Source organism: Aulonocara stuartgranti (genome assembly GCF_965226115.1).
Source record: "Aulonocara stuartgranti genome assembly, chromosome: 7".
Classification (NCBI taxonomy): Eukaryota; Metazoa; Chordata; class Actinopteri; order Cichliformes; family Cichlidae; genus Aulonocara; species Aulonocara stuartgranti.
The window spans coordinates 127,208-154,985 of NC_138945.1; the positions used below are offsets into that span (position 1 = coordinate 127,208).

The following is a 27,778-nucleotide window of genomic DNA, read 5'->3' on the forward strand; positions in this document are numbered from 1 at the left end:
TTCAAACAGCTGCAGAGACACCAATCAATCAGTCAAATAACGGCAATTAACGATGAGGAGGGCTAACAGCTGTTTACTCTGTGTGTGTGTTGGAATCACTTTATTCTGCTCCAACAGTTTGAACTCTTTAGTTCTTGGTGTTTTTCTTGCTGCGAGCACAACCACGTTACTCCGGCCGGATGTTTTAATTTGAAAGTCAGCCGGTCTGTTCGGAGGAGGAGTTTGAGGGGAGCTAAGGAGGTCCGAGGAGGTCCGGGGGGTCTTCAGACTGTGAGGATTTGCAGCATGTTTCAGCTTCAGCTCGCGCTGCTGCTCGGTAAGTTAAATAAAGTTGAACTTTTCCAATTTCAAACTTTCCTTAAACACGTCAGGGTTTGATTTCAAACATCCAGAGTTGTATCTTCGTGTTTCTTTGTTGAAAATTACAAAATGCTGCTGCTTCCTCTCAGCCGCTCGTTTCATTCATGATGAAATAATCTAACATGAAAATAAGTGTTAGACACTTCGGGAAACTTTCAGAATAAAATGGGCTCGGAGGGCTTTTGTAATGAGTTCTAGTGGAATAATCTTTAGGAATTTGTCCACATGTTTGATGTGTAAAAGAATTCAGAAGCTGATGATCATGAAACTCAAAGCAAACGCACACATTTTGTCAATGTGTGATAAATAAAGTTTAGTTGAAATCTGTGCAGTTTGTTTGTAACATGTGACTTTAAACATGTTTGGTCCTCTCAGAGATCAGCTTAGTGATGATCAGTAATCTGCAGATAGTCACTCGTGAAGGTTTGACTCACTGATTTTTCTCTCCTCATGATGTCCTCCAGAATACAAGCCCAGGAGAAGCAGCTCTGAGTTTAGTTTCCAATCAGCTGCGCTTTGTCTCTTTAATCAATAAATGTGGGCGGGGCTTCGTTAATCCTGCGCTCAGATTTTTACCATTAAAGCTTTTTCTCTCAGGTCTGCAGGTGTTTACCTGTGCTCAGGAGGGTGGGGCCGCGGACGACATCAGCCAACCCGAGCTCAGTGATGTGTGCACTGAAGGCAGCTGTTACCCAGCAACAGGAGACCTTCTGATTGGCCGAGCCCATCAGTTGTCATCCACCTCCACCTGTGGAATGAACCGACCCGAACCATTCTGTATCGTCAGCCACCTGCAGGTAAATTTAATGGTTAACAAGATCATGACTGAAGGTCTCAGAGAGAAAAGTCCAGAGAGACCCAAGAAGAACACAACTGGGCACCAAACATCTTATAAAAGGAGGTAAAGGCAACACAGGGGGCAGCTGTGGTTAAAGGGGCACATCGCCCAGCAGACTCCGCCCCCAGGCTCGGCCTCTCCGTGCGCCTCCATGCTGCATGCCGGAGTGTACCAGTCTATTTAGCTCAACAATCAGGAACTCATCACTGCTTAGTCTTTAGCTTCTTTCAGAAATACTGAAAGTACTGTAACTTAAAAACTGAGACAAGTCGTTGGTGACCTCTGACCTCTAATAAGATCCTATATGAAGGATTCAGGATGAATTTTCCATCGAAGTCCAAAGAATGGGACATTTATGCTATGAGTGCTCAGGTAGTCTTCATACATGGATGAAGTGTAAGCGATCACTTCAGATGTCTTTATCGGATTAAACGTTAGGTGGTCTAATTAGGTCTGAGTATCGCTAAGAGTTCAGTGCAGCGCTTTTATCAGGGGCGTTTCAGTACCGGAGACGCAAGCGACGTTACCGGAGAATCCAGTATCATCAGACAAACTCAGCCATCCGGTTTAAACGACCTTCAGCTCAGTCCCACTCCGTGTGTGTGTTACAGTCTGAAGTGTTTCCTGTGCAAAATGAGCTCCCTATAAGGAAACCATGAGCGCTGGCTGCAGACAGATGTTTGTCCAGATGTTCCTGTGGAGAAAACACAGCAAACTCAAAGGTCACGCTGTTTTCATCCAATCAAAAGTCAATAAACCACACAGGCTGATTGTAAACATCAGGTTTTAATGTTTGAGGCAAATGTGTGTGGACATGTGTCATCCGTAGCTAATAACAGCGTGTTCGCTCCGAGTCGCCTACATTCTTCCGTCATGTGACTTTGATTATACATCCTCTAATTCCTTCCTTTCATTCAGTCCTTCGTCCCAGATCCTCGCTCTGTGGTTGCTGCTTGAACATCAAAACTATAAAATGTATTGGTTGTTTTTATAATTCTGTCCAGAGGCAGCAGAGAAACAGGGACGCTTCAGTTCTCAGTCGGACTTGATGTGTCTGTTAGTGCTCCTCTATGTAAGAGCGGCGTGCAGCTTTTTGTCTTGAGTGGCTAGTAACACTGTTTCACTGTAAAAGCCCTCATCTGCCCCCCTTTGTAACCTCTGCACTGCATCGCTCGGGTTTGGTTTCCCCCCTGAGAGAAGCTGAAACACGTTGGGCTGTCCGGGAATCAAGCAACTTTCTGACATCTCTTAATGACTGAGACGTTCCCGGAAGGAAGTTTTCCAAAGTTTTGTCACTAACTCTAAAAACAAAACCAGTGAGAAGCTTGCATTATTTCAGGTGAAGTCAGACTTTTCTTATGTGGGAAGTTTGTGGTCAGAAAGTTTCCTCTTATCTGCAGTAACTTACGGCACTGAGGAATCCGAGGAATTCACCTCCTGTTAACCTTTTCCTCCCCCTCTGTCTCATAAACCAGGAGGAGAAGAAGTGCTTTGTGTGCGACTCGTCAGAGCCCTACAACGAGCTGGCCAATCGCACCGACAGCCATCGCATCGAGAACGTCGTCACTACGTTTGCCCCAAACAGACTGAAGACCTGGTGGCAGACTGAGAATGGTGAGGAAGAACATTCAGAGAGGCCAAAGGTCAGACGTGTCGTTACAGGTTTAAAGACTGAGAGCTGCAGACAGGTTTTCACTGTCAGAAGAAAAGATGTTTGTGGCTAGGCTGTGTTTTATCACCCTCTATCCTCCACTCCTCCATGATTACAGGTTCTCAGGTTGTGGGGCGGGTCCCTGCTGGAGGCCATGTAGTTATTCCCAGGGGTGGGGGATGTTCAGCTTTAAAAAGCCCCGCAGTGAGGAGGCAAACAGCCGACCTGCCATTTGTCCAGGTTCATCAAACAGATAGTTTAGTTTTACTGCAGAACAAACCTCTTACAGGTTCATACAACACATTGTGCTCTTCACCACAAACCCAGTGTGGTAAAGTAACGCTAGCCAGGCAGCTTCATGTCTTTGTTAATTTTCCATTACTCGCTGTATCTGTAAGTCTGCGTTGATTGGCTGATGGTAGGTGCTGTGAGCTTGTATTGTTGCCTCGGCCGAGCTCTGCTGCCCAGATGAACTCGCTGTTCCCGTGATGAATCAGAATCAGAATACTTTATTGATCCCTGGGGGAAATTATTTTTTGTTACAGTGCTCCATTTTAAACCAACAAGAGCGAGTGCGTCTGCGCCGCGGTGTTTTGTGCAGAACCAGGTACTCGCTGCAGTGTTTGAGCTGTGGACTCCTTTATGGTGTCATCCTCTGACAGTGGGCATGTTAACACAGATGATCTGCTGTTACCTTTGGTCGTCACTCTTTGGAGTCCTGTTGTCCAATATAAAGCACCTTGAGGCGACTGTTGTTGTGATTTGGCGCTATATAAATACAACTGAATTGAACTGTTGGTTCTTGGACACAGATTTAGTTCTTTTCTCAGGTCCGATCATGTTAATGTGCAGCGACTGCAGCGTGTTGTTGATTTCTGGGCTCTTTAACCGATGTGGCGCACAGAGTCTGATCTACAGAGTGTTGGTAACTGATGATCTGTTGTCTGTAGGTGTGGAGAACGTCACCATCCAGCTCAACCTAGAGGCTGAGTTTCACTTCACGCATCTCATCATGACCTTCAAGGTGAGTTCTACACATGCAGCAGGGGATTCTGGGTAGTTGACAGGTGATTCTGGTCTCTATTAATCTGAAGAACCAGGTGCACACAGTGATTGAGGAGTTGTTGTGTATTGAAAGGACATAGCAAGTACTCCATAATGGGAAGGGTTACGACCAGGGCTGGACTGGTCGGGCATTACACAATGCAACTGTCTTCTCCCATACCTTTGCTGTGTGCTCACGTAGCTTGTAGAAAAAGTTTAATGTGGAAGAAAGTGGAGCTGAAAGTCTGAGAAAACAATAAAATAATGAATTAAAGTGAAATTACTAACATGTTAGCTGCTGCACCGTGAACAGCAGTACCAGTAACAGCCAGTAACCAGACCTCACAATCACAGGAGGCTACAGCTGCACCAGCTGAGGAGAAGTGAGGAAGAGGAGGTGAACATGGTAAGAAAACAGATGGAGGGAATCGGGAAGACAGAGATTCAAGGATTCAGGCTGCTTTGACCATGAGTCACTACAAGCAGCTTAAGTGTAGACTTTAATTATTGTCACATGCTGCAGTGCAACTAAGGACAACAACACCTGCACCAACCTGATTATGTATCAATAATCTGAAATCAAACAGAATGAAATGTTTGCATATGACGCCTCTGGTAGAGGACTGAGCTTGAAGGATAAATCCTGCCCACAGCGCCAGAGGGGAAATCTAATTGGGCTTTTGTCAGTGATCATGGTGCATAAACCAGATTTGTGCAGTCCAGCCCGGGTCTTCACCACGCCATCATCCTCACCACACGATCCTCAGTTTGCCCACTTTTGTTTTTATTTCCTCAGACCTTTCGACCTGCTGCCATGGTGATTGAGCGGTCAGCTGACTTCGGGAAGACGTGGCAGGTTTACCGTTACTTTGCTTATGACTGCGAGTCGTCCTTCCCGTCCGTTTACCGGGGTCCAATGAGAAAGGTTGACGATGTCATCTGTGACTCGCGTTACTCTGACATTGAGCCATCCACTGAAGGAGAGGTACATCTGCTGCTCCTGCTTCTGTGAATAATACTAACATCAGTATTATTCACACTGCTGCGGGTAATGCTGTTTGTTTTGTTTCCTCAGGTGATTTTCAGAGTTTTGGATCCAGCATTCAGGATCGATGACCCCTACAGTCCCCGAATCCAGAGTACGTCTCCTTCTCTGCGTCACGGAGACTGAATAAGCGTAGGGGTGTTAACCAGTTATTGATGAATTTTACTGGTTCTTTGTTTAGACATGCTGAAAATCACCAACTTGAGGGTGAAGTTCACCAAACTCCACACACTTGGAGACAACCTTCTGGACTCTCGTATGGAGATCAAAGAGAAGTACTACTACGCCATCTATGACATGGTGGTCCGAGGAAACTGCTTCTGCTACGGACACGCCTCTGAGTGCGCCCCCGTCGAGGGAGCTGGGCAGATAACAGAGGGCATGGTGAGGACAATTACGGACTGTATTTATATGGCCACGTTGCTATGACGACAGCCATGCGCATTAGGAGGTACCCGATTGTAACAGGAAGCCCAGTTGGTCTGAGTGGGTGCTAATGGGAAAGTGGCTCCAGGGAGCGTCACGCAGATACCTGCCAATTAGTGTCTGTAACATCCAATCAAATCAGGGACTCTAATTAGCTGAGGTGAGGCCTAGCAGACACCTAGCAGCTACGTCCACCTGTGAGTCAAAGAGGCCACGCCCCTAGTAATCAACACTTTAAGCTTAAAGCAGTTTAAACATGTGAGCAAACAGCATATCAAGTTGTAAACATGCTGACTTCTGCTGTGAAATTCAACATGGCAGTCTGTGGGGACCAAAGTGTAGGCTTTGTGCTTTGGCGTCGTTGTTCTTTCATAAGCAGCTGAGCCGGTGGTGAAAGTAAACCATCACCAGCGTAGAAAAATATAAAATCACACAGACACTGGAAGAAACGGTGCAACAGGCAACTGACTACATGTACAAAAAACCCCAAACCCAGCTTATGACCAGTAATGTAAGCGAACGCTGATTGATTATTTGTGACTGTGTTTCAGGTTCATGGTCACTGCTTATGTAACCACAACACTAAAGGTCTGAACTGTGAACAGTGCCAGGACTTCTACCACGACCTCCCCTGGAGACCCGCAGAGGGACGCAACACCAACGCCTGCAAGAGTGAGTCTGCACCGGTCCATACTGGGCAGGGCCCATAATCACTACTGGGAGTAGTTTAACTGTCCCCCTTCTTCTTCTGTGGTGTCCTCAGAGTGTAACTGTAACCAGCACTCGGACTCGTGTCACTTTGACGGGGCAGTCTTTGCGGCTTCGGGAAACGTGAGCGGAGGAGTTTGTGACGACTGTGAGCACAACACAGCTGGAAACAACTGTGAGCAGTGCAAACCGTTTTACTACCAGCATCCAGAGAGTGACATCAGAGACACCAACATCTGCCAGCGTGAGTTCATGGCCACTTTGACTCTTTTTTTTAGTGTCAGAGTTTGTAAACCGTTATTTTACTGGTGCCAGGCTAAAAGTTAAAAGCATCTACCCAAAACTTCCATCGAGGTTGTTTTTTATGGCTCTTTTGATCATCTTCTTTGTTCTTTGAGGACTTTTTGTCCTCAATCTTTGCTTTCACATCAACAAAGAATTGTTGGCTGTTTTCTGAGGAAGTTCACGTTTCATGATGACACAGGCAGACGCGGATAGGAGGTTGTTTTGTCAACAGGAAGTAGATTAAAGGCTGGATCTCAGACTAAACATGGAGGTGGGTTTTTGATGTGACACATGAAGGTTTGTGGTTTCCCTCAGGCTCAGACCTGCCCTCCTCACAGAGGATCAGTTCAACTTAGCTCGCACATCCCTCTCTGAGGGCTGAATAAGCAGCACCTTCTGTTATTACTGCCACTGCATTTCTTTAAAGTAGCAAAGGATTGTGGGTGATGTGACTTCAACGTTGTAGAGAGTTAAAATGTGCTCCAGAGATCAAAGATGGAGGCGGGAGTTTAATTTCCAGGATAGAAACGAATCTTATTTTGGGTCAAAGTCAGAAACGTTCACGGTTTTTATGATGATGTCATTCCACGGCACTTATATGTCCATCATTTAACTTATTGAATTATAAAATGCTTCAACATATCAGAGAGGTGCCTGCGTCTGGGCTGGTGGTGGCGCTGTAGAGAAGCTCACAGTGTGTGAATCATGTCCTCACCTGTCTGTGGATCCGTGTCAGTCTCACACCTAAACACGCCCTGTTGGCAAAATTGCTCCTGTGGTTCTGGTTAAACTGGCTAAACGTCCTGTTTCTGCAGCCTGTGACTGCGACCCCGTGGGCTCTCTGAACGGAGGACTCTGTGACGGCACGACGGACTTCCGAGCCGGGCTGATCGCCGGTCAGTGCCGCTGTAAAGCCAACGTGGAGGGAGAACGCTGCGAGCGCTGCAAGCCGGCGCATTTCGGGCTGAGCGATGAGCCTGAAGGCTGCAAAGGTACAAAACGTAACGAAACACCTGCAGGACCAGCTGATACCAGATTACTCCCACACAGACACCTCACGCTGTAAAGCACCTCGAGGGGGCGTGGCTGGGACTTAACATTGTTGTTATGAATGAAGCTGCGTTGCCTTGGTGATGTACTTTTGTGTGTTACTGTGTTGGACAGCGTGTACCTGCAGTCCTCTGGGAACTCTACCTGGAGGAAACCCCTGTGACAGAGAAACAGGAAGTTGTTTCTGCAAACGTCTGGTGACCGGGCGAGACTGTGACCAGTGTGTGGTGAGAAACCCATTCAGACCATTCATTCTGGTTAGACTGGAGTCAGACCAGCAGCAGAAGGAACATTCGTGTCGTCTCACACCTCACTCTCAGCTCCCGTCTCTGTAAGGCTGCGCTGTTTTCTGATTGGCTGGTTTTCACGAGTTGAATCTGTTGCAGGGGCAAACGGGATCTCTTCTAAAGAAAGATCCCGTTCACACTGCAGTGAGTGCGACAGGATGAAGAAGGACCAGTTCATATTAAACAAAGCTCCCAGTATGTCATACAGAGCTGCTCCAGTCCAGTTAGAGGATAACCAGTTCACACCAGCAACAAAAGTCTTTAAAGGCGGCTGGCTTTGGGAGGGACGTTTAATGCTGCAGAGCCTTTGTTGTGGAGCCACATTCATGCTCTCCATGAAGTCATCGGGTTAATGTTTGCTTTTGGCTCTCTGCTGTTAGTCAGCCTGAGCTTTGAGCTCTCAGACATTTACCCCGACGTAAACAGAAGACACATGTCAGGACGTGAGGCGCGCGCACACTCACGCGCACACACACACACACACACACACACACACACACACACTCTGTAAGATCAGTCTTGTTTAATGAGATTTATGCAAAACACACTATACATCACATTAGTGCAGAGAGATGACTGTAAACAGTGTGTGTGTCCAGCCTGAACACTGGGGTCTCAGTAACGACATGGACGGCTGCAGACCATGTGACTGCGACCTCGGAGGCGCCATCAACAATCAGTGAGTTAGGTATTATGTCACATTTGCTCCGTCGGGAGTTGAACCAACAATTTTATTTTGTTGTGATGTTTGTATTTCCTGTCTGCGTGCAGGTGTGATCACGTGACCGGTCAGTGCATCTGCAGAGATCACATGTTCAGCCGCCGCTGCGATCAGGTGGAGTCTGGATTCTACTTCATTGCTCTGGATCACTACACCTACGAGGCTGAGGATGCAAAGTTTGGACCTGTGAGTGTCCTTTCAGTGTCTGACCTTACTCTGGGTTACAGGGCGGCTGTTACAGGTGGACCTGCAGTCTGTGAGGATTAGTTTCTCCTCCTGCTGGCTCGCACATTTCATCTCCATGTCAGTTCAGCAGGATTATGTGAGGTGTTGAGGGTATTCATCAGCTTTGTGTCTGCATCTCATCTCTTTAGGGAGTGACGGTGGTCCAGAGGCCACACCCTCAGGACCGTAGTCCCACTTGGACAGGCATCGGGCTAGCCAACGTACCAGAGGGGGCCTTCTTGGAGTTCACTGTAGACAACGTCCCTCACTCAATGGAATATGACATCCTGATCCGCTACGAACCGCAGGTGTGAGTCTGCCATTGAACGTGTGCGTCGTCATGTCCCGAATCAGTGGGAGAATTTTGGCACTTATCTCGTTGTTGTAGCCTTTGTTGACCCGTGTACCTGCCTCATCTGTTAGCCTGAAAAAGAAGATAAACGTGCACGCGCCTGCTTATTTATGTGCATAGAGGTAACATCTCTGTGTGTCTGTCGGCTCTGCAGCTGCCGGACGTGTGGGAGGAGGTTCTGATGACGGTGATGAGACCCGGACCGATCCAGCCGGACAGCCGCTGCATCAACACGGTGCCCGACGACGACAACCAGATGATCTCGCTTCACCCAAGTTCACGGTCAGGAGAGAAGTTTCTAAATCATGACAAGTTTTCGACAAGAACCCGGTCGAAGTGTGAAATATAAGAGCACCGACTAGTTCCTGCAAGCCTTATCCCTTCTTCACCCAGCTGATCTCAGCCCATCATCCTGTCACGCTGACCCTCTGCGTGGCCTTTGTCTATCTGCTTATCTCGCCTTGCTGGGGTTTCAGTATCTAACCCGATCTCTCCCTACAGGTACGTGGTTCTTCCCAGACCGGTTTGTTTTGAATCAGGTCTGAACTACACCATCCGCCTCAGCCTGCCACTGTACGCTACCTTTGGGGATGTCCAGGTTCCATATACGCTGATCGACTCGGTGAGCGTGCTTAGATCTTCTACTTCAGGAAGTAGAGCGTGAAGTCAGTCAGTTTCTTCAGTGCAGACCAAAACCACATTCAGCCAGCCTGGTTACAGAAAGTGAAACATGCTCATTCCTGACCTGGTTATTTGGGATTTTTCTCAGATCGTGCTGATGCCTCACTGTAAGAACTTGGAGATATTCACAGGCTCAGAGGGCGGGGACTCGGGCGGGAATGTCGCCTGGGAGACTTTCCAGCGTTATCGGTGCTTGGAGAACAGCCAGAGTGTCGTCAAGACGCCGATAACTGACATCTGCAGAAACTTCATCTTCAGCATCTCCGCCATGTTGCACCAGGGAGCTAAAGGTAGCACAGCTTAGCACTGTGATTTCACTTTAATAACCTCGCTTCCTGGCTGGAGTTTAAAAGAAAAGGGCTGCTTGTGAGACACTCAGGGCTTAGAGCTCAGGGCAGTGTCTGTATTTATGGTGACTTTGGAGGGGTTGGGGTTTCCTCACGGAAACAAACCTCCCGGAAGAATCAGAGAGAGTCAGAAAGAGAAGGGGAAAATATTTCTGCTGTCCAACTCTGGACAGGAAGGACTCCAGGAAGGAGGAACCAGAATCAGATTCAGAGAACCTTCCAAACATTGAAGTTTAAAATCTGAAACAAAAACCTCTTCCTCATTCCAACGCCAACCTTTGATCCCTCACATCTTTATCCCCTTCCCCTCCTCCCCTGCTTCACGTTAATCTCTGTCACTCATCCTCTCACCATCGCCTTAGGCTTCACTTCCTCAACAGGACCCGGCAGGTTCCTCCTCCTCCTCCGCATTCCTTGCGGTCATAAATCTATTGTCACTGAGGCTTTAGCGTCTTCTCGTTATTCTGACGTGTCTCCTTGTCTGATGCCATTTCCCAGAATGCCAGTGTGACCCTCAGGGCTCGCTCAGCACCGTGTGCGACCCCCACGGCGGGCAGTGTGAGTGCCGCCCCAACGTGGTCGGCAGGAACTGTGACAGGTGTTCTCCGTCCACGTTTCAGTTTGGACCCAACGGCTGCCGAGGTCAAAACCACCTCCATCTATAATCAATGAAAAATCTGTTTACAGTCAGCGCTGAAGCTTTACTGACGCTGACCTCTGTGTGACCTCGTCGTGCGTGTCTTTCAGCGTGTGGGTGCGACCCTCAGGGTTCTCTCAGTGTGTTCTGCGATCAGTTGACCGGACAGTGTTCCTGCGTTCCGGGTGCGTACGGTCGGCAGTGCGACCGCTGTCTGCCGGGTCACTGGGGTTTCCCCGCCTGCCGCCCCTGCTTCTGTAACGGTCACGCCGATGTCTGCGACCCCGACAGTGGCCACTGCATCGATTGCAGGGACCACACGACGGGACGCGCCTGCGACAGGTAACTTACCCACCGTCCGTCAGCCAATCGCCATTGGGTTTATTTAGCAGGATGATGCCATCGGTGCTCTTGTCTTTCAGATGTCTGGATGGTTACTATGGTGACCCAGCACTGGGGTCAGGTGACCACTGTCGTCCCTGCATGTGTCCCGACGGCCCCGGCAGCCCGCGGCAGTTTGCAGGAAGTTGTTACCGCAGCGATGACTCTCAGCAGGTCACCTGTGTCTGCAACACAGGATACAAAGGTGAAAACTTTATTTACACAGACGCTGACACAGAGGTAAGACCTCATCACAGATATTTAGATGCAGATGCTTTGTTGGTCGCAGCGTCAGTCCAGCTGCCATGTTGGCCTGGTTGAGGCGGGGATTCTGGTGCGCATCTGTTAAAATCATTGAAAAGCACGCCAACACAACAGCTGTTTCAGTCTACTGACGACAGCATCGGCAGTATTTCTGATACTTTATCGTCAGTGTAAAATTCAATTCAATTCAATTTTATTTATATAGCGCCAAATCACAACAAAAGTCGCCTCAAGGCGCTTCATAGATACAGAGAAAAACCCAACAATCATATGACCCCCTATGAGCAGCACTTTGGCGACAGTGGGAAGGAAAAACTCCCTTTTAACAGGAAGAAACCTCCGGCAGAACCAGGCTCAGGGAGGGGCGGGGCCATCTGCTGTGATTGGTTGGGGTGAGAGAAGGAAGACAGGATAAAGACATGCTGTGGAAGAGAGACAGAGGTTAATAACAGATATGATTCAATGCAGAGAGGTCTGTTAACACATAGTGAGTGAGAAAGGTGACTGGAAAGGAAAAACTCAATGCATCATGGGAATCCCCCGGCAGCCTACATCTATTGCAGCATAACTAAGGGAGGATTCAGGGTCACCTGGTCCAGCCCTAACTATATGCTTTAGCAAAAAGGAAAGTTTGAAGCCTAATCTTGAAAGTAGAGATAGTGTCTGTCTCCTGAATCCAAACTGGAAGCTGGTTCCACAGAAGAGGGGCCTGAAAACTGAAGGCTCTCCCTCCCATTCTACTTTTAAATACTCTAGGAACAACAAGTAGGCCTGCAGAGCGAGAGCGAAGTGCTCTAATAGGGTGATATGGTACTACAAGGTCATTAAGATAAGATGGGGCCTGATTATTTAAGACCTTGTATGTGAGGAGCAGGATTTTGAATTCTGGATTTAACAGGAAGCCAAAACAGGAGAAATCTGCTCTCTCTTTCTAGTCCCTGTCAGGACTCTTGCTGCAGCATTTTGGATCAGCTGAAGGCTTTTCAGTGAGTTTTTTGGACATCCTGATAATAATGAATTACAGTCGTCCAGCCTGGAAGTAATAAATGCATGAACTAGTTTTTCAGCGTCACACTGAGACAGGATATTTCTAATTTTAGAGATGTTGCACAAATGGAAGAACACAGTCTTACATATTTGTTTAATATGTGCGTTGAAGGACATGTCCTGGTCAAAAATGACTCCAAGGTTCCTCACAGCGTTACTGGAGGCCAAGGTAATGCCATCCAGAGGAAGAATCTGGTTAGATACCATACTTCTAAGCTTTTCAGGGCCGAGTACAATAACCTCAGTTTGATCTGAATTAAGAAGCAGAAAGTTAGCGGCCATCCAGGTCTTTATGTCTTTAAGACATTCCTGCAGTTTAACTCATTGGTGTGTGTTATCTGGCTTCATGGACAGATAGAGCTGGGTGTCATCTGCATAGCAGTGTAAATGTATGCTATGTCTTCTAATGATGCTGCCTAAGGGAAGCATGTATAATGTAAACAGAATTGGTCCTAGCACTGAGCCCTGTGGAACTCCATAATTAACCTCAGTGTGTGAAGAGGACTCTCCATTTACATGCACAAACTGGAGTCTATTAGATAGATATGATACAAACCACTGCAGCACAGTACCTGTAATACCTACAGCATGTTCTAATCGCTCTAATAGGATATTATGGTCGACAGTATCGAACGCTGCACTGAGGTCTAGCAGGACAAGCACAGAGATGAGTCCACTGTCAGAGGCCATAAGAAGATCATTTGTAACCTTCACTAAAGCTGTTTCTGTGCTGTGCTGAGCTCTGAAACCTGACTGAAACTCTTCAAATAAACCTCTGCAGATGATCTGTTAGCTGTTTGACAACTACTCTTTCAAGGATGTTTGATATGAAAGGAAGGTTGGAGATTGGCCTATAATTAGCTAAGACTGCTGGGTCTAGAAATGCTTTTTGAGTAAAGGTGTAACTACAGCTAGCTTGAAGGCCTGTGGTACATAGCCGATTATTAGAGATAGGTTGATCATATTTAAGATCGAAGAATTAATTAATGGCAGGACTTCTTTGAGCAGTTTTGTAGGAATGCTACAGTATCCAGAGTCGTACGTAGTGAGGAGGTGAAATTATTAACAAGATAATCGACCTCTGTTGGGGTAGCGTTCAGATAGCTGCTCTGCTCTGTGTTGGTACAGGGCATTGGAGATGATAACAGTGGGTGGATTATATTCTTAAACTTAGTTACAGCACTTTCAGAAAGACATCTACTTTGATAAAGTCTACTCTCCACCGCTGTGTAATCAATTATTGTAAATGTAAATGTTATCAGGAAATGATCAGACAGGAGAGGGTTTTCAGGAAACACTGTTAAATGTTCAGGTTCGATGCCATATGTTAAAACAAGATCTAGAGTGTGATTAAAGTGGTGGGTGGGCTGGGGTGGACAATGTTAAGCATCAGGCTTTCAAATGAATTAAAAGTCTGTCTTGGTCTTTCATTAATTAATAGGCTGGTGTGAAAAATTGCTGCCACACCTCCCCCTCGGCCTGTGCTTCGAGATTTCTGGTAGTTGGAATGACTCGGGGGTGTTGATTCATTTAAACTATCATAATCATCCTGCTGCAACCAGGTTTCTGTAAGGCAGAGTAAATCAATTTGTTGATCAATTATTAAGTCATGTACTAACAGAGACTTGGAGGAGAGAGACCTAATATTTAATAATCCACATTTCACTGTTTTACTCTTTGGTTCAGATGTGGATACTGTATTGTTCTTTCTTTGTGATTGTTTATGTTTAAGTTGTTTGTTGCTGGTTTTTAGTTTGTTTTTTGTCTGTTTGGGAGCTGACACAGTCTCTATGGAGATGGGTTTTTGGGGGGGTAGCAGGAGGAGAGAAGCTGCAGAGAGGCGTGTAAGACTGCAACTCTGCTTCCTGGTCCCAACTCTGGATAGTCATATTTTGGGGGGTTTAATAAATTTGTCCATATTTCTAGAAATGAGAGCTGCTCCATCCAAAGTGGGATGGATGCCGTCTCTCCTAACAAGACCAGGTTTCCTCCAGAAGGTTTGCCAATTATCTATGAAGCCCACATCGTTTCTGGGACACCACTCAGACAGCCAGCAATTTAAGGAGAACATGCGGCTAAACATGTCACTCCTGGTCTGATTGGGGAGGGGACCAGAGAAAACTACAGAGTCCGACATTGTTTTGGCAAAGTTGCACACCGATTCAATATTGATTTTAGTGACCTCCGATTGGCGTAACCGGGTGTCATTACTGCCGACGTGAATTATGATTTTACTGAATTTACGTTTACCCTTAGCCAGCAGTTTTTCCTTCAATGTCGCCTGCTCTGGCCCCTGGAAGACAATTGACTATGGTTGCCGGTGTCTCTAGCTTCACATGTCTGAGAACAGAATCACCAATTACCAGAGTTTGACCCCCGGCGGGTGCGTCGCCGAGTGGGGAAAAACTGTTAGACACATGAACGGCTTGGTGGTGTACCTGGGGCTTCTGTTTAGGACTATGTTCCTCCTCACAGTCACCCAGCCACCCTCTTTCCCCAGCTGCTTGGGGTCTGCCGGGGAACAGCTAGCGGGGCCTACGCTATCTTCGGCTGCACCAGCTACAGGGGCCTGGCTAGCTACGGGTGAATGAAGGGTGCGAAGCCGAGTCTCCAATTCAGTAATCCTGGCCTCCAGAGCTGCAAATATGCTACATTTGTTACAGATATCATTACTGCTAAAGGAGGCCGAGGAGTAACTATTTTAAATGGTAAATGGTCTGTATTTGTATAGCGCTTTACTAGTCCCTAAGGACCCCAAAGCGCTTTACATATCCAGTCATCCACCCATTCACACACTGGTGATGGCAGCTACATTGTAGCCACAGCCACCCTGGGGCGCACTGACAGAGGCGAGGCTGCCGGACACTGGCGCCACCGGGCCCTCTGACCACCACCAGTAGGCAACGGGTGAAGTGTCTTGCCCAAGGACACAACGACCGAGACTGTCCAAGCCGGGGCTCGAACCGGCAACCTTCTGATTACAAGACGAGCTGCCAACTCTTGAACCACGATCGCCCCCATTAATACCACATATATGTTATTGAAAGCACAGTACATATTTTAGCACAAACATGTCTTAACAGCCGGGGTTCCCTTAAATAAGCATGAATCTCTGGCTGCTGATTGGCTGTTAAGTTTAAAACTTTATTTAAACAAAGTCAAACCTGAGGATGAAGCTCGATGTGAGGCATGTTGTTGGTTCAGGTGATGATGTCACACCTGAGGAACGATCACCTGTTGGTCATAAATGGTGTCTAGCTCTCACCTGGGGTGGCTGTAGCTGAGGAGCAGGTCACCTGGTCTCACTCAGAGTGTGGTGGTTCGATCGCTTGCTGCCCCAGCCTGCCTCCCAAATATCCGTGGGCTAACCCCATGTTGCTCTGCGATGCGTCCAGTATGAATTGGCGTGTGATTGTTATGCTCCCTGTCTTTATAAGAACCATTTACTTGTCCTCTGCAGGTACTCGCTGTGACGAGTGCTCGCCTGCTTACTATGGAAACCCCGAGGAGGCGGGTGGGCAGTGTCAGCCGTGTCAGTGCAACAACAACATTGATATGCTGGACCCCGAATCGTGCGATGCCCGGACTGGTGAGTGTCTGCGCTGCCTGTACCACAGCGAGGGTGCCGCCTGCGAGAGCTGCACGCTGGGTTACTATGGCAATGCCCTACTCCAGGACTGCAGGAGTAAGTATGCTGGGGTTACCATGGTAACCACATTCACAGAATCAGGCGAACGATCGTCGCTGAACCTTGACGGTTGTGTACCCGCAGAGTGCGTTTGTAACCGGCTTGGCAGCGTTCCCTCCAGCTGCCCGTCCTCTGACTGTCACTGTGACCGCAGCAGTGGTCAGTGTCACTGTCTACCCAATGTGGTCGGCCAGCATTGCGACCGCTGCGCACCTGACACCTGGAATATGGCGACGGGCACCGGTTGTCAGACCTGCGACTGCGACCCCAAACACTCATACGGGACATCCTGCAATGAGGTGAGCAGCCCCTGGCGATTAACGGACCGAAAGTCCTCGAGGTGAAAACAAATGTTGTATTTCATTAAAGGTTTGTTGTGTGAGCTTTATAACCGCAGATCTGATGGAATTGTACTTCTGTGCTCCGTCAGACCACACGTCTGACTGTAGTTCGTTTGTTCACAGATCAGCGGTCAGTGTTCCTGTCACACCGGCTTCGGAGGAAGAATGTGCAGCGAGTGTAAAGAACTGTTCTGGGGAGACCCTGAGATCAAATGTCACGGTAGGCTTGCCATGCCATGTGCTCGTGAGACGGCGTGATAGATGTGATGGTGTAATAAAAAATAAAGCGGACTCTTTTGAGTTGTCAGTGAAGCTCTGAGACCTGGAACAGAGTCCCGATCTGTCAGGCCCCAGGTCAGAATCCGGTTCAGAGTTTCGGTGCAGAGTCTGGGACTTGTTTCTGACTGAGATCAAACTGCAGACGCTTTTATTGTGGGATCCTTTCAGCTCCCAGCATCCTCGGCTGCTGCAGCTCAAATTAAACCCAGATGTTTTGAGGCCCAGCTTCCACAGAGATGGGACCGGTCTGTCCGTCTCAGCCTCCAGAAGTCCACAAAGACGCTTTGTTCAGTAAAGGTGAAGGTCAGGAGGAGGAGGTCTTACAGAAACAAGGAGAAGAGAGGAAGAAAAGCAGAACTGAGACAGCAGCCTGGAGGAACACAATCAGTCCCTTTGTTTGTTTTTTTTATCAGTTCACATGAGAGAGTAGCGCCCTCTGCTGGAGATGAATTAAACAGCAGTGTAGACACTGTGTTTCCTTCAGGTTCTTGAACTCGTCTCCTGTCAGAGCCTTCGGACAGAGCTCCACATCAGTCATCCAGACTAACCCTAAACCCTGTGACTCTCTGGCCTTTGAGGGCTTGCCTGGTCAGAGTGAATCAAATTTAAAAAAGCAAAAATTAGCCTTAATTTGTTGTTCCTGCAGCAGAATAAAGCTTCAGATGTTTGATTGGAGCCAAATGCTAAACACATGTTCTTAATGTGCAAACAGGAAGTCACTGTGAAACTGTGCTGGAGTCAAGCGTGTTTTTGTACTTGAGTGCGTCTCCTGTAGTCTGCCCTGCAGACTCTCATTGGTTATTGTTCTCGTCTCCTCAGCCTGTGACTGTGACCCTCGTGGGATCTCCGAGCAGCAGTGCAACAAAGTCAGCGGTCACTGCATGTGCGTGGAGGGTGTGTCCGGGCCGCGCTGCGACACTTGCGCTCGCGGATTCTCAGGAACTTTCCCCAACTGCAGCCGCTGTCACCAGTGCTTCGCCGAGTGGGACAACATCATTGGCCAGCTGACCAATCAGACACACCGCCTGGTCAACAAGGTAAACGCCCTCAAAGCTAGCGGCGTCAACGGGCCGTACAGGAAGTCCATTGAAAGCATGGAGAGGAGCGTTGCCGACATCCAGACCATCCTAGATGGGAATCCAGCATCACAACCGCTAACGGAGATCCAGGAGCTGCTGCAGGAGGCCAGGTGGGATTGCATTTATTCTGATTAATCTGTTTCTCTCAGACTCAGTCACCAAAAAGGTCAGGAACACCTTTTCTAAGTGCAGTCTGACAAATTTACACCAGAAAAACAGATACGCTGTTCGAGTGTCTGTCGACCACTCTGATGATCTCTGACCGTGCTGATGAGACCTGAACATCAGCAGAGGTGATACAAGTACAGACATTCTGTACTTAAGTAGAAGTTCAAATACTACTGTTAAAAAATACTGCAGTAAAAGGTGAAGTACTGTTTACCCTCCTTACTGTTGTCTGTTTTCATGATTTCAGACATCGCAGCTGGAATTCAATCAGTTTTCTTCTCTGACGTGAGCTAATAATCAGCTATGTACCACAGGCCTTCAAGCTGGCTGCAGTTAAACCTTTACTCAAAAAGCATCTCTAGACCCAGCAGTCTTAGCTAATTATAGGCCAACCTCCAACCTTCATATCAAACATTCTTGAAAGAGTAGTTGTCAAACAGCTAACAGATCATCTGCAGAGGAATGGCTTATTTGAAGAGTTTCAGTCAGGTTTCAGAGCTCATCACAGAAACAGCTTTAGTGAAGGTTACAAATGATCTTGTCTCACTTATATTTCCTCTGTATAACTGAGACATGGTTAAGGGCAGGTGAGTCCAGCGCTTTCACAGATCTCTTACCGGAGGACAGCTGCTTTTTAAACTCTCCTCGAATATCAGGCAGAGGACGACTAGCGGTTGATTTTAAGAAGCAGTATAAATGTAAACCACGGTCCTCATCAACATCACCTAGTAGCTTTGAACTGAGTGTGTTTGAGCTGGGTCGCTCTCACACAGAGCTCTGTGTCGTGGTTTACAGACCCCCAAATACAATCAAGACTTCTTAAACGACTTTTCTGATCTGTTGGCTGAAATTATGCCAAAATATGATCGTGTCTTTATTGGTGGGGACTTATTCACGTGTGCTGCCCCGACAAGCCAATGGCAAAGGACTTTTTAAATCTTATTGACTCTTGATCTTGTGCAACCTGTGTCTGTGCCTACACAAAAATATGGGCACACGTTGGGTCTTGTTTTAACTCAGGATTTACCTGTCTCTAACCTCTAGAGGTTTGTGACATTGTATGGTCGCATCATAAGCCTGTCTTGTTTGAGGTTTCCCTTGTACCAAAGTTAATCCTCCTCCTGTTGTTGCTCGGTTCTGTCGTATTTTGAACCCTTCCTCTGGTTTTACTCAGTCTGCCAAACCGTTTTAGATTCAGTGGCCCCCTTTAAGCTTAGGCAAGTTAAAGCCAAATCTGAACCCTGGCTGAATGAAGTGTAGGAGAGCTGAACGTAAATGGGAGGAGGATAAACTTCAGGTGTCGTACCAAATATTACATAATTACTGGAATTCGTATCAGAAACATTTTGCTGCTATTATTCAGGCAAACTGCCGTAAGCCTCATGCTTTATTTAAGACTATTGACAGGGTCCTTCATGCTCCACAGACGGTTGGTGTCGAGTCCTCTCAGGAAATTTGTGAAAACTTCCTGCACTTCTTTATTGTTAAAGTGCTATCTGCGCAGACTTCCCGGTCCGTTCTCGACCCTTCTGTCCTTAGCTCTGCTGTCTTTGACAGGTTTGAGCCCGTTTCTCACCTGAAGCCCTAAATTACTTCTCAGTAGACCCTTTGCTCAGGTGTCTTGATGAAATAAGGGCCTGCATGGCTTTGAACTTTGTACATTTTAATGAGCAGAAAACAGAAGTGATGAGGCCACTACTATAGATCTTGGTTCGCTGGCACAGTCTGTTAAACCAGTCATCACTAATCTGGGAGTTAAAATGGAGGCAGATCTTAAACTTGAAAGCCAGCTCAGAGCTGTTGTAAGATATAACTTTTTTCATTTGAGGCAATTAGCTAAAGTAAGGCCCATCTTATCGAAACGGCTTTGTGAGACAGTAGTCCACGCCTTTGTTACTTCTAGGCTGGATTATTGTAACACACTTTATTGTGGGGTTAGCGATGCATCCATTAGGCGTCTGCAGGTTGTGCAAAATGCTGCAGCACGTCTTTTGACTGGGACAAAAACGTCTGTGCACATTACCCCCATTTTAATTTCACTCCACTGGCTACCTGTACATTTTAGGACTGTTTTTAAATCCCCCCACCTGTTGGGTAACAGGCATCTCTGAAAACATTAGAGCACGTTTGGAAATATGTGATGTCTTGATGAACCGAGCAGGTATTTGAAGTTCACACAGAAACATTCTCACACGAAAATATCTTAAAAGTTTATTTTGTGACCCAGAAAGAGTAATATTTCAAACTCCGCCACGCTGTGTTCCTCCGCCACTGCCTGGTTTGAGTTTTGGACAAAATGCATTCTGGGATATTGCATTTCGTCATTTCGAGCTGATTGGAGACCAGAACAGCCAATCAGATTTTTTTGCACAAATATAACGGTGTAGAGAAAGAGTTGAGCAGAAATGTTGAGAGCGCGAGCAACACATTGCGAACAAGTGCAAACGCAAAAACTGAGCGAGAGGGGCTGTTGTGTGTGTGTGGATAACAGCAAACACTGAAATACAGTTTTTGCACGCAGGAATGAATTTTGTTCATTCAAATTTAGCTTTTCTTCGCTCAAAATAAATTTCTCCTCAAAATGCAACACTTGCACCTGCAAACTTTTTTTACGTGCGCTCAGAATAGCGGCACAAAAATAACGCCATATGCATGAAGTGTGATTTTTATCGTGGTGAAAGCAAAACTAAGACGATGTTTACGTGAAGCGTAGTTTGGATCTTCTTTTGCTGCTGGTTCGGTCAATATTGTTCGGAGAGAGATCAAACCTGCAGCTTCTGAATCGAGCGCAAAAAGGGCGTGAACACAAAGCGCGGACCCGCCAAAACATCAGAATCGGCCAGCTGTCGGCTTTCAGCCTGACCGTGTCCGTGCCGTCGGGTGAGAAAGCCGACAGCTGGCTGATTCTGATGCGTCGACGGGTCCGAGCTTTGTGTCTGTTCTCATTTACTGTTTTAGCTGTTTGGTGGTTGTTGAAATTTTGTGAGGTTTAATTCGAGATTCTGGCGTTTCGAGCAAAATAAATTAATATTTAAAAATTGATTCAGGATTTTAATGAATCGATATCACGTTATCCAAGCCAGAATCGATTTTAATCGAATAATCCACCCCTAGTGGAAGCCTATCCTTTTCCAGATTAAAAGTGAAATAATCTAGAATATTGTGTCAATTAAATTAGGTTAATATTTCAAAATATAACAAAACCTTTTTTACAAGCCAGTAAAAATATAGATGGGCCATTAGGTCATAAGAACTCTTAATTTGGGCGAATCCTCACCACCTCTCATTTAAACTACATATGTGCTCTCAATCTCATCTCCTTAAAGCTTGGGTTCTCTAAGTGTGGCCTGCGGGTCGTTAGTGGCCCGTTCAAACATTGTTTTTGGCCTGTGGACTTTGAGAACTCCTGCCAGCAGAGGGTGAGAGTCTGCTGAGCTGGTAAAGGCGTGTGGCGATCTCCGGTTAGCACTTCATCAGAGTGTTTTGGTGTTTTATGAGGAATCATTAATCTTGGTGGTCCAAAGATCCAAAGGCCGTTTGCTGAGAACACTTTTGTTGCAAGAACTCTGAGCACTAAAGCAGCTCATGCTAACCTCGGACCCGTGTTTGTCCCTCAGTGACCTGATGGGAGCCCTGAGCCACACATTGAACCTTACTGAACAGACTCTGGTCCAGGTGGAGGACTTGGACTCTGCTGCAGGAACTAAACTGGACACTGTGATGTCAGAGGCACAGAAACTGGAGGGGACAGTCCAGGAGCTCCTGGACCAGGTCGAGTTCATCAAGAACTCCGACATCAGAGGTAAAGGGTTAAAGGTCACAGGGAAACTAGGTGGGCCAAGGAGTACTAAAATAGGTAGTACAGGGATTTCAGAATTTAAATAAAGTTGCCTTCAGCTGATTTTGACTTTCTGTGTGTTGCTAGGTGCCACAGACAGCATCACTAAGTACTTCCTGCAGTCCCAGGAGGCCGAGGCCCGAGCTAACGCCTCCACCATCGACAGCGGCAGCCCGGTTGAAGCCTCTGCTGCTCTACGGCAGCTCACAGAAGACAAACTGAACCAGACCCGAGAGAAGTTCATGAAGAGACAGTCTGAGCATGCTCAAAAACTGGATGACCTGGCAGGAGAACTGCAGAGTCTGGACCTAGCAGAGCTCAGCAGCAAGGTGGGAGAGCGGCACAGGTCAGGTTGTCAGAGTTCGGTGTATTACAAACACAAACGTTTGTTAGTTTCAGTATAAACGCATGAACACTGAGTGTTGTCTGTCCTGGTTCTGCCAGACCTGTGGCAGTCCACCTTTGGGTCAAGACTCATGCGGGTCTTCTTCCTGCGGTGGTCTGGGCTGCGTGAATCCTGAGGGCAGGGCCAGGTGTGGAGGAGAAGGCTGTAGTGGTGCGGTAGCAACGGCCAACAGTGTCCTGAGGAAGGCTCGGGACTCTGAACAGGAAATTGTCCATGCCATGGAGGAAGTGGAGAAGCTGTCTAAGATGGTGGGTGTGAGCCCTGCTGCTCCGTGTTCACTCCAGGTGAACTGTGCTGGGTTTTCTCACCTGAGTTTTGTCCTCAGGTGTCAGAAGCAAAGCTACAGGCGGACAAGGCCAGGCTGAGTGCTCAGAACGTCCTGATGAAGACCAACAGGACCAAACAGAAAGTTGACCAGAGCAACGAAGAGCTGCGCAGCCTCATCAGACACATCAGAGACTTCCTCACCCGTATGTGTCACTTCCTGTTTGGTTCAAATGCCTCCGTAGTTACGGTTACATCAGTTTTCCCTGAGACAATCAGGAGAGATCATTGGAAGGAAGTGAAATTGATTCATTGGCATAAAGACTTCAGTTAAGGTATTTAGCGATTAGGTTCTGATGACCCATTGAAGCAGAGTTGCATGCAAGCTGTGACAGGGACCCCGTAGAGTCTAGACATCGGTGGTGGAGATGAAGATGGAGGCTTGGATGGAGCCTGAGCAACATGGCAGAGGGTTAGGGGGGTGGGTTGCACAAAGGTGCACTGAGACTGAAAGTAGAGTCCAGGCTGATTAGACTGCAGATGATTGGACTAGAGCGGTAACGTTGTGTCACTGTGAGAAAGTGATGTAATCGTAGATGAACCACCAAACAGCTGGACAGCAAACAGATGTGTGACTACAGATCTTCCTTATTGAACTTAACTATAAGTTTCTTTTTATGAACGCCATGTCTGATGGTGACCATTATGCTCCCCGCCCTCTTCTCCTGAATGGAACGCGTTTTTATTTCAGGAAAAACTAAATCAGTCTTAAACTGCTTTCATTTCAAAAGCAAAGATCACATTTCATGTGGAACAAACAGCCCTCTTACATAATATTAGCAGGCTTCTTACAGCCTGCTCAACCGTCACATGACATTACGGGAAAAAAATCAATCCAGGTTATAGCCGACACCTGGATCCAAAGCTGCTTCTAGTGCATGATACAACCAAAACTCCCTAGCTGATGGAAAAGCAAATCAATGTTGAGTTTTGTTCTTGTATTTCTGCAGGTCTCATAGATCCTGTTTAACAAACATGAACTCAGAAGCTCTCTGTCTGTCTGTGCAGCAGCATTAAAGGATCCTAGATCGTGTAGTGTACATGAAATCATCAGAAACTAAGCCATCTACTCTTGTGTGTCTGGGACACTCTCAGAGGCCGACGCGCTCACAGACTCGTTCCTTCGTGTCATCTGCTGCGTACGGCACATTAAAGAAACCGCTAACGAGCTGAAATTATTTCTGAAAACTGGTTTCTGGTAACTTGACAAGCTTTCAGACACGGTTGGATAGACTGAGAATAATTTCGGGTATTTATTTTCATTGATCGGAGATTAAAAGTTCTTTTTAAAGAGGCTGGCTGCAGATAAACTGACTGCATTTGTGGCACTTCAGAGGACGCTGCAGATCTTGAGAGCATTGAACTTGTGGCAAACGAGGTTCTGGACATGCAGATGCCAACCACGCCGGCTCAGCTGCAGAACCTGACTGACGAGATCCGGCAGAAAGTGGGAGAACTGGGACATGTGGAAAACATCCTGCAGGAAAGTGCCGACGACATCCAGAGGGCCGACAAGCTGCTGGACGAGGCTCGCCGAGCCAGGTGAGATTTACCTGTCCATCAGTAATGTTTGCCTGGTTTGCTTCAGCTTCAGGGGATGATATCTTACAAGTTCTCCAGACGGAAATCTGTCTTTCTTTCAGAAGGGATGAATGCTGTTGCAGCTCAACAGGATGCTTTTGGTAGCCAGTAATAAGCTTCTGTCTGATATCTGAATTCATTCGTTCATAGTTTGTCTTCCTGGCACGGACCCAGCCTTTAAGTATACTCCACAAACTGATCCTGTTCTTGAATATCTTACCCATTTTGCTCTCTTCTGTGACAACTTGGATCTTCTTCCAGACCTCTGCAAATCAGTTGCATATCGGAAAAACTCGTGCTTGCGTACACTTGTTTCAAATTATTGTCTTGAAATATGCTGTTATTTTCTGTTTGTTTTTGGTAGTGTTTGCATGTAACCCATTCGTGTCTGTGATGAGTGAATGGATGAACCTTCTGCCCACAGCTGTACGCGTTTCTCTGCTCACACACAGCTACATTTGCTTTCCTTCCTTTAACCAGCGGCTTCTGAGATGAAGAATCTCTTCTGTGTCAATGCCCTGAGTGGACACGTGTAAGAGTGGCCGAGCTGGGTTCAAGCCAGGAGACCCTGTGAGGCAGCGGTGCTAACCACTGAGCTACTTCACTGTGGCCAGTTTGGATTCAGGAGACAGACACTATCTCAAGATTAGGCTTCAAACTTTCCTTTTTGCTAAAGCATATAGTTAGGGCTGGACCAGGTGACCCTGAATCCTCCCTTAGTTATGCTGCAATAGACGTAGGCTGCCGGGGATTCCCATGATGCATTGAGTTTTTCCTTTCCAGTCACCTTTCTCACTCACTATGTGCTAACAGACCTCTCTGCATTGAATCATATCTGTTATTAACCTCTGTCTCTCTTCCACAGCATGTCTTTATCCTGTCTTCCTTCTCTCACCCCAACCAATCACAGCAGATGGCCCCGCCCCTCCCTGAGCCTGGTTCTGCCGGAGGTTTCTTCCTGTTAAAAGGGAGTTTTTCCTTCCCACTGTTGCCAAAGTGCTGCTCATAGGGGGTTATATGATTGTTGGGTTTTTCTCTGTATCTATGAAGCGCCTTGAGGCGACTTTTGTGATTTGGCGCTATATAAATAAAATTGAATTGAATTGGCTGCATTTAGCTACGTGCAGTGAATTAAAGCGACCCTGCCTACCTTCCTGTCCTGTCGGCCATGATCAGAGAGCTCCGGCTGCCTTTTTGTCAGAGTTTCTCAAAGTTTTAACAGCTGGTACAATGAATTAATGATTAATAAATATTGATAGCAGCACAGTTTGTCTTATCAATACTGCTGTACTTACTAACAGGTCAAATTTATTGATTAAAAGACCTGAACGTAGGGATGGGAATGGAGGAGAACTGGTTCCCAGTAGTCCAATTCCTTGTTCCTATCGATCACGCTTATCGGGTCTTGCAACCTCGCTACAATCAGCTGATTTCAGTTTGTGTGTCAGAGGAAAATAGTGGTGCCGTCTCCAGTGGGGACATGACTTTTATTTTTATTGCATTAAAGGATGAGAGCACGATGGTACAGTGGAGACTGCTCCAGGACAGAAACGGCTCCATTATGATGCTAACAGACTTCGGCTCTTTGCACAGACAGCATGCTAACTCTAAGCTAGCCAAGAACCCAGAATGATGCTAAAGCTGAGTGTGTGCAGACCTCAGCACCCAGAGCCTGGACTTCAACAGGGAACAAACTGTTGAGCAGTCAGGCTGCAGCCTCTGTCTGTTCATGCTTCTACAGTAGAATCACCATGACGACCGCTGTGTTCATACCTGAACACTAAGAGAAAGATGATGTGTGTCCTCATGAGGACAGGCTTTGTGTCTGTGTGGGGCTGAAGCCTCAGGTTTATAGTGTTAAATGATGAGTTTCAGTTTATTTTACGGAGAAACTTGAAAATAATGTAACAAATTTCTTTCTCCTGGGTGTAACTAAGTAACTACTGCATTACTTTAAAGAAAAGTGTTCTGTGTAATATGTGCAATAATTACTTTGTTGAGTAACAGCGCTGATCACAACAAACACCTCCAACATGCACAAACATGTGACCCGCAGCAGGGGCGATCGTGGCTCAAGAGTTGGCAGTTCGTCTTCTAATTGGAAGGTTGCCGGTTTGAGCCCCGGCTCCTTGGGCAAGACACTTCACCCGTTGCCTACTGGTGGTGGTCAGAGGGCCCGCTGGCGCCAGTGTCCAGCAGCCTCCCCTCTGTCAGTGCGCCCCAGGGCGGCTGGCTACAATGTACCTTGCCATCACCGGTGTGTGGATGTGTGTGTGAATGGGCGAATGAATGTTGTGTAAAGCGCTTTGGGGTCCTTAGGGACTAAGTAAAGCACTATACAAATGCAGGCCATTTACCGCAGCAGGCAGTGTATGTGACCATTCACAGTGACTGTCCATGAGTGTAATGTCTTTGAGAGGCTGCTTAGAGATGGTGAAGCCAATGAAAATCAATAGGAATCGAATAGATAAGTGATTTTGATAATGGAACTGGAATCACTAAATTCAGATTCCCTGGCCTACCTGAAAGTTTCACCTGTCCACTGAACCTGATCAGCTGTCTTCCTGCATTCCTCAGCGAGGAGGCGCGTGATGTAAGAGACTCTGTGGAGAAAGTGAAGCGAGCACTGGAAGAAGCTCAGAGAGCTCAGACGGCTGCCAGCAGTGCTATCCAGCAGGCCACGGCCAACATCCACAACACCAGCCACCTGTTGTCCTCGGTGAGTCTCACGGTTACTGCCTGTTGACTCTGCACACGGCTATTTCCTATCAGAAACATGCAGGTAACATGTCAAATGCCCGTGTTGTGTTCAGGTGGAGTCGGAGACGGCAGATGCTGAGTTAAAGCTTTCAAATGCCACCCAGAGGCTGCAGAAGCTCGAACAGGATGTGACGCTGCTGAAGGACAAAGCTGTGAACGTTACTCTTAGTGCCAAACTGACCAATCAGGAATCAGTGAGCGTCAGAAGCACGGCAGAGGAGCTGAAGAAGGTGAGCTCACCTGTGTGATCATTAGAGGCTTTCAGGTTGGTCTGTTTCCTTTGTAAAATTAGGTGTTTGTGTTAGGAGCTGGACGGCGAGCTGAAGGAGAAGTATGCCACCGTGGAGCAGCTTATTGGTCAGAAGACGGGAGGCATGGTTGACGCCAAGAAGAGGGCACAGTCACTTCAGCAGGAAGCCAAAGAGCTGCTGCTGCAGGCCAGTGACAAGCTGCAGCTGCTGAAAGGTGACACCACACTGTACAGAAAATGTTTCAAGCTGAGCAGGCGGGACATCCCTTCATGTATGCTCTTCCCATTTCAGATTTGGAGAAGTCTTATGAAGACAACGAGCGTGCTCTGGAGCAGAAGGCAGAGCAGCTGGTGGAGCTGGAGGCAGCAGTGAAGGGGCTGCTGCAGGAGATCAGCCACAAGGTGACCGTCTACAGCACCTGTGTGTTTTAGGATCGAAGGTGACCGAACGTCTCGAAGACAAGAACTGCTCCACTTGTATTTTCTTCTATAGTTTTTACTCCCATGTTTAATCCTCGTGTTAATCTCAATAAAAAGATCAAATCAGACTCAGTTTGCTGCTCATTTATTTCGACAGGTAATTTTACCTGATTGTCACCAGCAGTCGGTAAAACTGAACTCCTGGTTAAATATATAATTCTGCATATTTCCAGTTTACAACAATAACACGTGAAGGGGTGAAAGCAAAGTATTCTATATATTGCACGCCCTTTGT

General features: G+C 47.1%; 1 protein-coding gene across 1 annotated transcript; it reads left to right on the forward strand.

Moving 5' to 3' along the window:
- On the forward strand, nucleotides 1-27,611 carry lamb1a (laminin, beta 1a). The gene is made up of 33 exons (XM_082541928.1): nucleotides 1-316; nucleotides 958-1,157; nucleotides 2,674-2,812; nucleotides 3,800-3,873; nucleotides 4,690-4,878; nucleotides 4,969-5,032; nucleotides 5,120-5,322; nucleotides 5,916-6,036; nucleotides 6,128-6,316; nucleotides 7,173-7,349; nucleotides 7,522-7,634; nucleotides 8,294-8,373; nucleotides 8,466-8,601; nucleotides 8,790-8,948; nucleotides 9,147-9,274; nucleotides 9,494-9,614; nucleotides 9,762-9,963; nucleotides 10,519-10,662; nucleotides 10,768-10,999; nucleotides 11,080-11,243; nucleotides 15,810-16,034; nucleotides 16,122-16,336; nucleotides 16,502-16,598; nucleotides 17,477-17,846; nucleotides 21,522-21,706; nucleotides 21,830-22,071; nucleotides 22,187-22,396; nucleotides 22,474-22,618; nucleotides 23,807-24,014; nucleotides 26,631-26,772; nucleotides 26,867-27,043; nucleotides 27,119-27,278; nucleotides 27,356-27,611. Exons 1-33 carry the CDS (start codon nucleotides 286-288, stop codon nucleotides 27,493-27,495), a joined length of 5,382 nt encoding a protein of 1,793 aa, XP_082398054.1. The 5' UTR covers nucleotides 1-285; the 3' UTR covers nucleotides 27,496-27,611.
- Nucleotides 27,612-27,778: the final 167 nt, after the last annotated feature.